Raw genomic sequence first — 12,562 nt, forward strand, 5'->3', positions numbered from 1 at the left:
ATGGGAAAAGTGCAAGTTCGGAGTAACTTCAGTCACGTACCTGGGCCACGAGATCAGTGACAAAGGAGTCGCACCCAAACAGACGAATGCCAAAGCTATAAAGGATGCTCCCACACCTAGAAGCAAGGAGGAAGTCCGCTCTTTCCTAGGAATGGCGGAATTCTATGGCAAATTTGTACCTCACTTTGCCACCAAAACGCACAACCTGCGTCAGCTACTGAAGGAGAGGACCGCCTTCGCATGGTCGGAGGCAACTCAAGAGGAATTTCGACAAATAAAGGAGGACATCTGTGAAGCAGTGCCTCTACATGGCTTTGACCAACAAGCTATGTCCATCCTCACTACAGATGCGAGTGACAAAGGTTTAGGAGCAGTCCTTATGCAAAGGTCCGAGGAAGGCGAAATTACGACAGTCAGCTTCGCGTCAAGATCCCTAAGCCCGAACGAAGAAAAGTTCAGTGTGATAGAAAATGGAGATGCTGGCGGTGATCCTGGCAATGGAAAGATTCCGCCAATTCCTCTGGGGCTCCAGGTTCCTGCTAAGAACAGACCACAAGCCGTTAGTGAAGGTGCTCACATCCAGTAGACATGCGAGTGTATTCATACTACAAGGAGATAAGATAGTTCCGCCAAGCCAAATGATAAACCGATTACTCTCAATACTGCATGAAGGACATCTTGGCATAGTGAAAACTAAGCAGAGGGCCAAGCAAGCATACTGGTGGCAGGCGCTAGACAGCCAGGTGGAGAAGCATGTCAAGGAATGTGTACAGTGCGGCAAAGCAGACAAGACGCAGACCACTCTGAGACCACCACTAGGTAAATTCGCCAATCCGGTAAATCCATGAGAAGAATTGGCAGTGGACATCCTAGGCCCCATTTTAGATGCACAGAGTGTACCCAAATACGCAATAGTGTTGGTAGACAGCTACTCAAAGTGGCCGGAGGTTGAGGTGTGCGGAACCGTGGACACCGACACTATACTGACATTCCTCACAGCCACTTTCCTGAGAGAAGGAATGCCGAGAGTCATAACATGTGATAATGGACCTCAATTTACGTCAGACAAATTGAACGCTTCCATGAAACGGAACGGAATACAGATTAAACACACCCGGTATATCATCCATCCGGGAACGGCCTAGCGGAAAGATTTAACTGGGTGATCATGGGGTCAGTACAGGCAACCATCAATGCCTGAAAGAATTGGGAGGTTGGTCACCAGCGGTAGTGCGTAGCAACTTGGAAAAAGCACAGAAGATCTACACAGACCACTACAACAAACAACACAACGTCAAAGGGTCGTCGCTGGAAAAGGGGGAGTGGCTCAGAGTGAAGTTGGCTCAGATGAGATGGAAAGGCGACAGCAAGTATAGCACACCCCTGAAAGTACACAAAGTCTACACAAGATCAGCCTTATTAAGCGACGGAAAGATATGGTCTCAGGACAGAATGTCAAGGTGCAACAAAGTCTTGAACTGGACCAGAATAGGAGAAACGCAACCAGATAGAGATGACAACGAGAACCCAGATGGGGAAGAAAACATGACAGAAATAGAAGCACCTAGTAGCGACACGAGGAGCACCTATACACAAGAGACGACTGCCACCAACACACTGAAGAATCCAGAAGACAAGGGTACGCACGTTCAACGGGAGGACCCAGAAACGGGTGAATGGGTACAGGAGAGCCAAATACAAGAGACACCAAACCATGTTCCACGCGGCAACAGCAGAGATACCTGGATGTGCACCCCGGTGAAACACACCCGCACAGGAAGGACCGCGGTGCTGCCCAAAAGGTATCGAGAGTTCGACATGAAGACTTTAACACCTACGAGTAAGAACTATCCTTGGACACTGTAAGTTTTGTTCTTTGTTAATTGCAGTGTTGATAAAGGAGGGAGATATGTATTGTAGCGTTCTAGTGTTCCTGCCGTGTCACGGCAGGAAACGCTGGTAGCGCGGGTGGCCATGTTGGCCATTGTAACTCCAGCCTTGTTTTGAGCTGGTGCTGTTCCCAGCGCTCTGGGATATAGAGATAATAAATACTATTCCAAGTAACGTGGTGTCTTCCTCTCATTACCCCAGGGCTCCTACACCAGGCTCTACCTCAGAGCTGCCAGGCTCTACCCCAGAACTGCCAAACTCTACCCCAGAACTGCCCAGCTCAACCCCAGAGATGCCAGTCCCTACCAAGAGCTGTCCGGCTCTACCCCAGAGCTGCCCGGCACTACCCCAGAGCTGCCCGGTACTGCCCCAGAGCTGCCAGGCTCTATCCCAGGGTTGCCAGGGTCTGAGTCTGACCAGTACATCCGCCCAGTTCTAACAATAGGTGGGATCCGGGTTTGGCAGGAGTTGGGAATTTAAAACATGCGCTGTTTTTAGGGCGCTGTTTATGGAAGTGGAGATTTTGACAGTACATTTTGAGTCGATATTTTTGCAGTCTATTTTCATATGGAACTGTTTTAATTTATTTTCCTACGGCCTACAGGCTTCTCTGAGGCATGGACTCTGCAGAGGTGTTAATAAGAAGGAACACATTACAATGTGCAGTGTGAGTGTGCAGTGTGAGTGTGAGTGTGCAGTGTGGAATTTGAGTGTGCAGTGTGAGTGTGCGTATGTCAGTGGACGCCTTCTGGGTAAATAGCAGTGCTCTAGAAATAGAAGTCGATTGATTGATTGATTGATTATATGGACAGTAATGCAAGTGTCCCCGCAGCTGCCTCACCTCTTGTGCTCGTGCACAAACTCCACCAGCTCCTCCTCCGTGTAGGGTTTCTCCGGGATGGTAACCGGTTCATCCATGAAGGCCTCATAGAAGTCCACCTCGTTCAGCTTCAAGTTCAGCTTCTTCGCAACCTGGTGATAAAGAAGGATTTCAGTGAAAAGACCCTCCTGTGAGGGTCACTCCTCATGTCTGGAGCAGACGAGGGACCCGGACCTGACCTGGATCTTGAATTTAAGGAATTGACGAGGGACCCTGGTGACCTGGATCTTGAACTTAAGGAGCAGACGAGGGACCCGAGTGCCCTGGATCTTGAACTTAAGGAGCAGACGAGGGACGCTGGTGACCTTCACCTTGAACCTAAGTAGCAGACGAGGGACCCCAGTGACCTGGACCTTGAACCTAAAGAGCAGACGAGGGACCCCAGCGACCTGGACCTTGAACCTAAGTAGCAGAAGAGGGACCCCAGTGACCTGGACCTTGAACGTAAGGAGCAGACGAGGGACCCCATTGACCTGGACCTTGAACGTAAGGAGCAGACGAGGGACCCCGGTGACCTGGATCTTGAACCTACGGAGCTGACGAGGTATCCTAGTGACCTGGGGCCTGATTCACAGAACTAACTTAAGACAAAATCCTTAACTTACTACCATTTTGGTATTCACAGAAGGCACTTACTCATTTCGGTATTCATAGAAGTTAGGACTCTTAACTTTAGGACTCCTAAATGCCTTCTGTGAATACCGATCGTCTTAAAGTTAGGATTTTTCTCAGTTTAGGAGTAGTAAAGTTAGGACTCTTAACTTTAGGACTCCTAACTTTACTACTACTAAATTCAGAAAAATCCTAATTTTAAGACTTTCGGTATTCACAGAAGGCATGTAGGAGTTTAAAATGTGTCTAGGCATAATATTTTGTACAGGAAGGGCACCCTTCTGTACAAAACCTATACTAGGCTCAGGGACGCACCCTAGCGCTATGGTGCTAAGGTGTGTGCCTGGTGCAAGGCAGGTAAAAGCTGCACGGACGGTAGGGAGAGGGGAGGAGAGAGCCATGTCTCTGTAGATATGGTCCCCTGCTGCTCCCTCCATGTCACGCAGCACTGCCTCTTTGAGTGTTGCGTTACGTGACGTCTTTCAGAATATGGACCCACGTTTACAAAAGATGGCTGTTGATATACCGCCCTATCTATAGGAATAGGGATGCCAACATGTCTAATGATTGGTCAAAGAATTTGAACAATGTCTCCTCATTTATTTAGTTCTCCCAAATAATTTTCTGTTTGATTCTAATGTTGAGTTTGGAAGAAAGACAATTTGCTTATGTTCTTCTTTTTTGTTATAAAAAATCTTTATTGATTATATTTATATCCTTATTTTTTGTGTAGTATTTTGGGTTTTGAATATACAAACAGCCGACACGTGTTTCGCCTCAATTGGTCTATTGGACCAGGGCTTTCTCAAGGATGCAAGAGATGTAACATGACAGTATCAGTTTCAGCAGAATTCCTAAGACCAATTTTGAACCACCACCGGGTGATGTGCACAAGTGCTTGTTAGTTTACTTTGATTGAAGGATATTTGTAAGGCACCCATATATCAGTGCATTGACTCTTGCCCTCCCCCTCCTGCTCAAACCCGGTAAACCATGAGTTACATTTATTTCTAGGCCTGAGATATGAAACACCCCCAGTATCTTCCTAAAACTGAGGATTTCTACTCACCCAGTTTGCTTCTACCAGGATTTGTGTAATTTTCTGGAAAGTTTTTGAACCAAGATTTGCCTCTAGATGGGTTCCTGTAAGAGGCAGGAGGGGCTCATGTCAAAGACATCCACCTGTCAGGTGCCTGACGTGATTCTGACCAAACACTCCTGGCATTCTCAGAGGTACCGGCATGATGACAAATCTCACATTTCTTTTTGGACCCTCTGTCTCTACTTGCTAGACTCTTTACCTTAAATTTAATTTTTTCACTGCTAGTCCAGAGTGAATCTTTCTTCAACCCTTTTAAAAACAAAAATTCTCTTTCTGTCTTCTATTTATTCAAAATGTGATTTATTGCTCTTTTCCTGAATTGTATCAAGTTTGTTTTATTTTGTTCTATTGCTCATCAATATCATGTTTATTCTTTCTTGTCCCGTGCTCCAAAAAGTTCATGTAAGGAATCGCGGTCTTAGAAAATTTTGCAATTCAAAAACAATAGTCTATCTTATATTGTAAATTGTGAAATTGCAGCTCTATTTACATTCCAAAATCCTACTCCCATCCCCAATGAGCTCCTCGTCCTAAATAAACAACATATTTCTATTCAATCTCTGATCACTGTCTTGATTCAATCTTCTGATATTGTATCGCTTCTGTCTCAATATCTCAATCTCTTCTCCCCCATCTTAGTCTTATCCTCCCTAGTACATTCTTTATAACTCCCATACCAAGACCTGCTAACGGCATACACATTATCGCTTCCTCCTATTTTAATATCTTTCACATTTTTTCTAAATATTTTCTGTCCCTAACTCTTGACAAGCTGTCTAGTATGTCTGATATCTGTTACCTCAATCAATTGTCATCCCTGATCAAATTCCAGTAAAAAATGCTACCCCTGCTCAATATGTTCTTCCTCTTACCTCAAATCCTCAACATACTCTGTCAATGTCTCTTCCCTATCACATCAAAGCCACCCAACCCATGTACCTTGTTTTCGTTGCCTGCTTTGTAAACTTCTTCACCTTTCTGTCTGAATATTTTGAACCATTGATATCAGATGCTTCTAATCCTGGCTCGCAATGTCGATTCTCTTGTCTTCGTATCGTATCCTACAATCTTTCAGTAGCCCCTAAGCCTACCACTTACACCAAGGTCTTCCTTCTCGTGTGAAATGGTCTTCATCATCATATCCCTCCTTCTGTCTAAACATAGTTTCTATGATTCCAAGATCACATCTGTCTTTCCCAAAACCCCATGTCCTTTATCACAGTCTCCCTCTTCTGATCACAGGTCCTCTTCTTTCCCAACACTGTGATCAAATTGGATCATATTCTCTTTGTTCCTCTCTAACTCTCTCTGGTTCTCTCTTCCTTTCTTTCTTTAAACTCTGAGGGGCATATTACCAAGGGGGGCGATAGGCAATTATCGCTGGTTTAGCGGCCGTTTTCGGCCGCCAAGCGGCGATAATTCTATCGCTATATTAGCAAGCTGTCATCAGTTACCGACAGCTTTTAGGCGATAGCGAGCGTTTGGGGCCCGCTTTGCATGTCAGCGATATTTATCGCTAATGACATGCAAAGTGGGCGTACCCAACCTGTTAGCGACTGAAAGCAGTCGCTAACGTCGCTATCGCCTATTAGCAAGGCAGGCGAAGCGATGGAAATATTCTTGCTATCGCCAAAAACTAACGCCTGCTCAGACCAGTTCTTAGCCATGTTATCCAATGGGAGGTGGATAATATGGCTAAGAGCCTTTCGTTCACGATATCGCCGGAAAAATTATCGCTTTGGAGATAAACGTTGCTAATAGCACGTTATCTCAGCGATCATTTCCGGCGATGCTTAGCGATAAAACAATCGTTGCTAAATCCAGTTAGCGATAAATATCACTACTCCTTGGTAATATGCCCCTCAGTCTTTCTGTGGGCCAAGGAGTTGGTGATAGCTCATTTTTGTTCTAACTCCTCATTAGCCCCCTCTGCCTGCCTACACAAGAGTCAGCGATGGTGGTGTCTCATGGCATGAACCAGCCCTTATACGTGTATGTGTGTCCCGAAACATATTCATCGCAAACCCATCTGGGAAGCAACGTAGCACTGAACAGTTGATGTTGATGCTGCGTGCCAGTGAGGCAGAGATAAGGTGGGCACCCAACAGTTGAGGTGGTTGGGCCCGATTCACAGAGCTAACTCAAGATAAAATCCTAAACTTACTACTTTTGGTATTCACAGAAGGCATTTAGTAGTAGTAAAGTTAGGATTTTGTCTTGAGTTTTACTTAAGACAAACTTAAGGCAAACTTAAGACAGACTTAAGTTAGGATTTTGTCTTAAGTCTGTCTTTAGTCTGTCTTAACTCTGTCTTAAGTTTGTCTTAAGTCAAACTTAAGACAAAATCCTAACATTACTACTACTAAATGCCTTCTGTGAATACCAAAAGTAGTAAGTTTAGGATTTTGTCTTAAATTAGTTCTGTTAATTGGCCCCATAGTGTCTGTGAAGGGAGGTGTCTTCAGGGCTCTCTGAATCGCAGGAGGGCGGCGGTTCTGATGCCAGTGGGAGCGGTGTTCAAGACCATGGGTGCATAGACTGTGAAGGCTTGACTTATGGTGTTTCCCTTCCTGCATCTTCTTGCTTCCAATCTCACCACTACCAGTCTACACTCATTCTGGAGTGGTGGTGGTGGTGGTGGTGGTGGTGGGGGGGGGGGTTTGAGGGGATGTGCGGGACGACACTCACCGCTTTCTCAAAGGTGGCGAAGAACTTGATGTAAGGATGGAAATGTTCGGCCGCCTCCTCAAATGCTTTGTAATCTGGACCAGAAAGAGACAAAAGAGGGGGGAAGGTTAGATTTCAGTGAGAGCAAAAAACCAAAAAGACATCAATATTCTGCATTTATTTGTGAACCACCAAGGAAGCTGGACTAAGCAAAGTCGATTATCAACGGTGCGAGACTTGTCGCACAAAGTCCGTATCTTGGGGAAGTCCATGAAAATGACATGGAGGGAATATGTTCAGAAAGCACCAGGGCAGCACCGCTCTCCACGGCAGTCCTAGCAGTTCTTGCCTTTTTGGCGCAGGTAAGGCATTTCCTTACTAGATTCAATGATTACTGGTTGAGGGGGTGAAATTCAAGCAGCAATCACAATCTCTGTCAGGGTGAAGCACAAGCAAACCCAAAGTAACCTCTGCTTAACCCTCTGGTAACCTGGCACAAAAGCAGCCAGGCTTAACTTAGAGGAAATCTGTAAAGAATTTAGGCAGCACACAAACAGCAATAAAGTGAAAGCACAACACTAAAAAAGTCCCACACCAGTATAGAAAAAGAGATTAAAAGGAAAGAAATTATTTGACACCAAAACTAACCAGTTAATACAATCGGAGATATGCAATTTTAAATGTTTAACTAAAAATAGTGCTTAAGAGCACAAAGCACGACTGTGGTTCTCTGGTCGCCCTGAACCCAGACAAAGTCACAAGTTCAGACTGACCTTGATGGAGTAACGGTAAGATAGAGGGAACAAGTTAGGCCAGATGAACAAAGTAACTTCAGTGCTGGTTGTGGAGCACTGCGAGGTCCCGCGTTGACGATGCATCGTGTATCGTGGATTAGAGGGGCTGCTAGGTTGTGATGTGAGGCTCTGCATCGAGAATGCGTTGAACAGCGGTGGTTCCGAGTAGTGGCGGGGCTGCGGTGTGAGTCGTGTGTCGAAGATGCGTCATGCAGTGGCGATTCCGAGGAGCTGTCGAGCTATGATGCGAGGTGCAGCATTGAGGATGCGCCATCCAGTGGCAGCTCCAAGGAGCGACGAAGTCCTGTGTCATGTTGCATTGGTTCTGCCAGGCCCACAGAGGGGCTGGCAGAGCACCTACAGGCCCACGTCCAAGGCCCAGGGCTGCGGTGGCACCACTTGGTGAGCGGGACTCACAGCAGGTGCAGGGTTCAAGGAGGTCGAAGCTGTTTTTGCCCCAATGCTCTGATCAGGAGGCCTGTCAATCAGCCCATGGGCTCACTCTGGTGCTCCTGGGTTCAAGATGCAGGCCCAGTCCTTCTCAGTCAGGCAGCAGGGCAGCATGGCAGCGGGGCAGCAGGGCAGCAGGGCAGCAGGGCAGCGGGGCAGCAGGGCAGCATGGCAGCGGGGCAGCGGGGCAGCGGGGCAGCATGGCAGCAGGGCAGCATGGCAGCATGGCAGCAGGGCAGCATGGCAGCGGGGCAGCAGGGCAGCATGGCAGCAGGGCAGCAGGGCAGCAGGGCTGGAGAGCAGAGGAGTAGCACGGCAGCAGAGTAACAGTCCTTCCTGCAGCAGAGCCGCACCACTGTCCTTCTGAGTCTTCCACAGGTCCAGATGTGCACTGGAGTGTTGGGTCCGAGTGTCCATGGTTTATACCCGGTGCACACTTTGAAGTGAGAGAAGGTTCTACAGACTTCCAACCCCTGAGGTGGCAGGTTTCCCCTACATCCCTGTCCTGGTCCCAGCATGTCTGGGGACTCAAAAGACTAATGACAAACCTTTGGTGAGTGTGTTCCGGCAGAGCCTTTGTGATGTGCAAGTCTGGTAGGTGGCTTATAAACATCCACTCGCTCAGTATATCGGGCTCTGTGGTCCTACTTCATGCGCACACGAAGCTCTGGATTGTAATCATCCGCATGCTCGGCATATCCGGTCTCTACGTCATGTGTACATGAGACTCTGGTATTTAAGCATCGGCCAGCTTGGTATATGAGGATTTCAACTCTGTGCTCCTACTTCATGCGTACATGAGACCCTGGCATCGTAGCATCCACAAGCTCATTAAATCAAGCTCTGAGCTCCAACTTCATGCGTACACGAGGTTCTGGATTATAAACATCCACATGCTCAACATATTAAGCTCTGTGCTCCTGCTTCATGCGTACACGAGGTTCTGGATTATAAATATGCACACGCTCAGTATACCAGGCTCTGAGCTCCTACTTCATGTGTACCTGAGGTTATGGTTTCTGAATATCCAAGTGCTGCTGAGTATATCAGGCTCTGAGCTCTTACTTCATGTGCACATGAGGTTCTGGATTACAAACATCTGAGGATTTTTAATTTCTTTAGTCTTGTCATATTAGAGTGCCTATTAAGTAAGCATAGTGTGGCTAACTAGTGCGCACAGATTTTCGTATTTGCGGCCTACTAATTTACGCCTGCAGTATAGAAGGCCTGTTTGACTAAGGTACCTCCAGCTTGAAATGTGTGATCACTGTTTTCCTGTATTTGTATTCATGTTATGCAACCCACTGAGTTATCCTTGTCATTTGCAAGCTTCAGTATAGAAGCTTGCTCCTCTGACTCCTCTCTGCCTCCTGGAGCAATTCCCCCCCTCCTTTGGCTCTGCTGAGAAAGCAGATAGAATGACCTTGGCACACAGATAGTGTTCTCAGCCCCAGAATCGAAACTTACCAACTGTCTCAGTTTGTGTAACTGGTCCCCACTGGAAATGTCCAGTCTGGGCATGTCTGGGAGGGGTGGGAAAGCTTACTGTGTGTTCCCCTGTGTCCTGAATTCAGTCCCCTCAGCGTCCATCTTAGAGTGCAGGTCTGACTGGGGCTCTCTCTGCAGAGATTTACTAATGAAGCTGGTTTGTATTCTCTGCTGCCTGACGGCCTCTTGACTTGGGAAGGCACAGAAGGGGTTATGGTGGGAACCCCCATGGCCTAGAGTTGTCACGTCCTTCACATCCACTTGCTCCTTATACCAGGCTCTGAGCTCCTACTTCATGTGCACATGAGGTTCCGGATTATAAACATCCACTTGCTCTGGATATAAAGCTCTCAACTCCCATTTCATGTGACCATGAGGTTATGGTTTCTGAATATTCATGTGCTCAGAATATCAGGGTCTGGGCTCCCATTTCATGCGTACATGAGATCCTCGTATCTAAACATCCACTTCCTCGGTCTATGAGGAGCTGAACCCTGTGCTCCTTCTTCATGTGTGCTGATTTTCTGGTTTCCAAATATCCATGTGCTCAGTCTATTAGGTTCTGAACTTCAAGCCCCAATTTGTTTTATAAATCAGCAATGTAGGTGCCAGTCTCTGGATGTATGCATTCTCCATACAGGAGGCTTGAGGCTCTAGATGCCTCCTACCTCTGGACACTAGGTTCTGGGCTCTTAAATCTTCTATACATAAGGGTCTGGTCCCTGAAATACATATTCTGTGTATTATGCTCTGGGCTCCCAACCTCTACCTTCTGTGTTGATGGTATTCTAGAGCTCCCAAATCCTCTGTACTTTAGGCTCTAGGCGCTAAATTCTCTGTGTGTGAGGGTATGTGCTCTGACCCCTCCTCCTCTGTACTTTAGGCTCTAGGCGCTATATTCTCTGTGTGTGAGGGTATGTGCTCCGAGCCCTCCTCCTCTGTGCTTTAGGCTCTAGGCACTATATTCTCTGTGTGTGAGGGTATGTGCTCTGACCCCTCCTCCTCTGTGCTTTAGGCTCTAGGCGCTATATTCTCTGTGTGTGAGGGTATGTGCTCTGAGCCCTCCTCCTCTGTACTTTAGGCTCTAGGCGCTATATTCTCTGTGTGTGAGGGTATGTGCTCTGAGCCCTCCTCCTCTGTACTTTAGGCTCTAGGCGCTATCTTCTCTGTGTGTGAGGGTATGTGCTCTGAGCCCTCCTCCTCTGTACTTTAGGCTCTAGGCGCTATCTTCTCTGTGTGTGAGGGTATGTGCTCTGAGCCCTCCTCCTCTGTACTTTAGGCTCTAGGCGCTATATTCTCTGTGTGTGAGGGTATGTGCTCTGACCCCTCCTCCTCTGTACTTTAGGCTCTAGGCGCTATATTCTCTGTGTGTGAGGGTATGTGCTCTGACCCCTCCTCCTCTGTACTTTAGGCTCTAGGCGCTATATTCTCTGTGTGTGAGGGTATGTGCTCTGACCCCTCCTCCTCTGTACTTTAGGCTCTAGGCGCTATATTCTCTGTGTGTGAGGGTATGTGCTCTGACCCCTCCTCCTCTGTACTTTAGGCTCTAGGCGCTATATTCTCTGTGTGTGAGGGTATGTGCTCTGAGCCCTCCTCCTCTGTACTTTAGGCTCTCGGCGCTATATTCTCTGTGTGTGAGGGTATGTGCTCTGACCCCTCCTCCTCTGTACTTTAGGCTCTAGGCGCTATATTCTCTGTGTGTGAGGGTATGTGCTCTGAGCCCTCCTCCTCTGTACTTTAGGCTCTAGGCGCTATATTCTCTGTGTGTGAGGGTATGTGCTCTGAGCCCTCCTCCTCTGTACTTTAGGCTCTAGGCGCTATCTTCTCTGTGTGTGAGGGTATGTGCTCTGAGCCCTCCTCCTCTGTACTTTAGGCTCTAGGCGCTATCTTCTCTGTGTGTGAGGGTATGTGCTCTGAGCCCTCCTCCTCTGTACATTAGGCTCTAGGCGCTATATTCTCTGTGTTTGAGGGTATGTGCTCTGAGCCCTCCTCCTCTGTACTTTAGGCTCTAAGCACTATATTCTCTGTGTGTGAGGGTATGTGCTCCGAGCCCTCCTCCTCTGTACTTTAGGCTCTAGGCACTATATTCTCTGTGTGTGAGGGTATGTGCTCTGACCCCTCCTCCTCTGTTTCTTAGGCTCTAGGCGCTATATTCTCTGTGTGTGAGGGTATGTGCTCTGAGCCCTCCTTCTCTGTACTTTAGGCTCTAGGCGCTATATTCTCTGTGTGTGAGGGTATGTGCTCTGACCCCTCCTCCTCTGTACTTTAGGCTCTAGGGACTATATTCTCTGTGTGTGAGGGTATGTGCTCTGTCCCCTCCTCCTCTGTACCTTAGGCTCTAGGCACTATATTCTCTGTGTGTGAGGGTATGTGCTCGGAGCCCTCCTCCTCTGTACTTTAGGCTCTAGGCGCTATATTCTCTGTGTGTGAGGGTATGTGCTCTGAGCCCTCCTCCTCTGTACTTTAGGCTCTCGGCGCTATATTCTCTGTGTGTGAGGGTATGTGCTCTGAGACCTCCTCCTCTGTACTTTAGGCTCTCGGCGCTATATTCTCTGTGTGTGAGGGTATGTGCTCGGAGCCCTCCTCCTCTGTACTTTAGGCTCTAGGCACTATATTCTCTGTGTGTGTGTGAGGGTATGTGCTCTGAGCCCTCCTCCTCTGTACTTTAGGCTCTAGGCG

General features: G+C 47.6%; 1 protein-coding gene across 2 annotated transcripts in view; it reads right to left on the reverse strand.

The window, feature by feature from the left end:
* Window positions 1-12,562, reverse strand: part of CASQ2 (calsequestrin 2) — a 177,543-nt gene that overhangs the window by 25,256 nt on the left and 139,725 nt on the right. For both annotated transcript variants that reach the window (XM_086935859.1, XM_086935858.1), the window contains 2 exons: window positions 7,173-7,246; window positions 2,732-2,862 (listed from right to left, as the gene is read on the reverse strand). In XM_086935859.1, coding sequence (XP_086791985.1) covers window positions 2,732-2,862; window positions 7,173-7,246 — 205 coding nt within the window. The remainder of the gene's footprint in view (window positions 1-2,731; window positions 2,863-7,172; window positions 7,247-12,562) is intronic.

This window comes from Lissotriton vulgaris, chromosome 8, assembly GCF_964263255.1.
Source record: "Lissotriton vulgaris chromosome 8, aLisVul1.2, whole genome shotgun sequence".
In the NCBI taxonomy this organism is placed as follows: Eukaryota; Metazoa; Chordata; class Amphibia; order Caudata; family Salamandridae; genus Lissotriton; species Lissotriton vulgaris.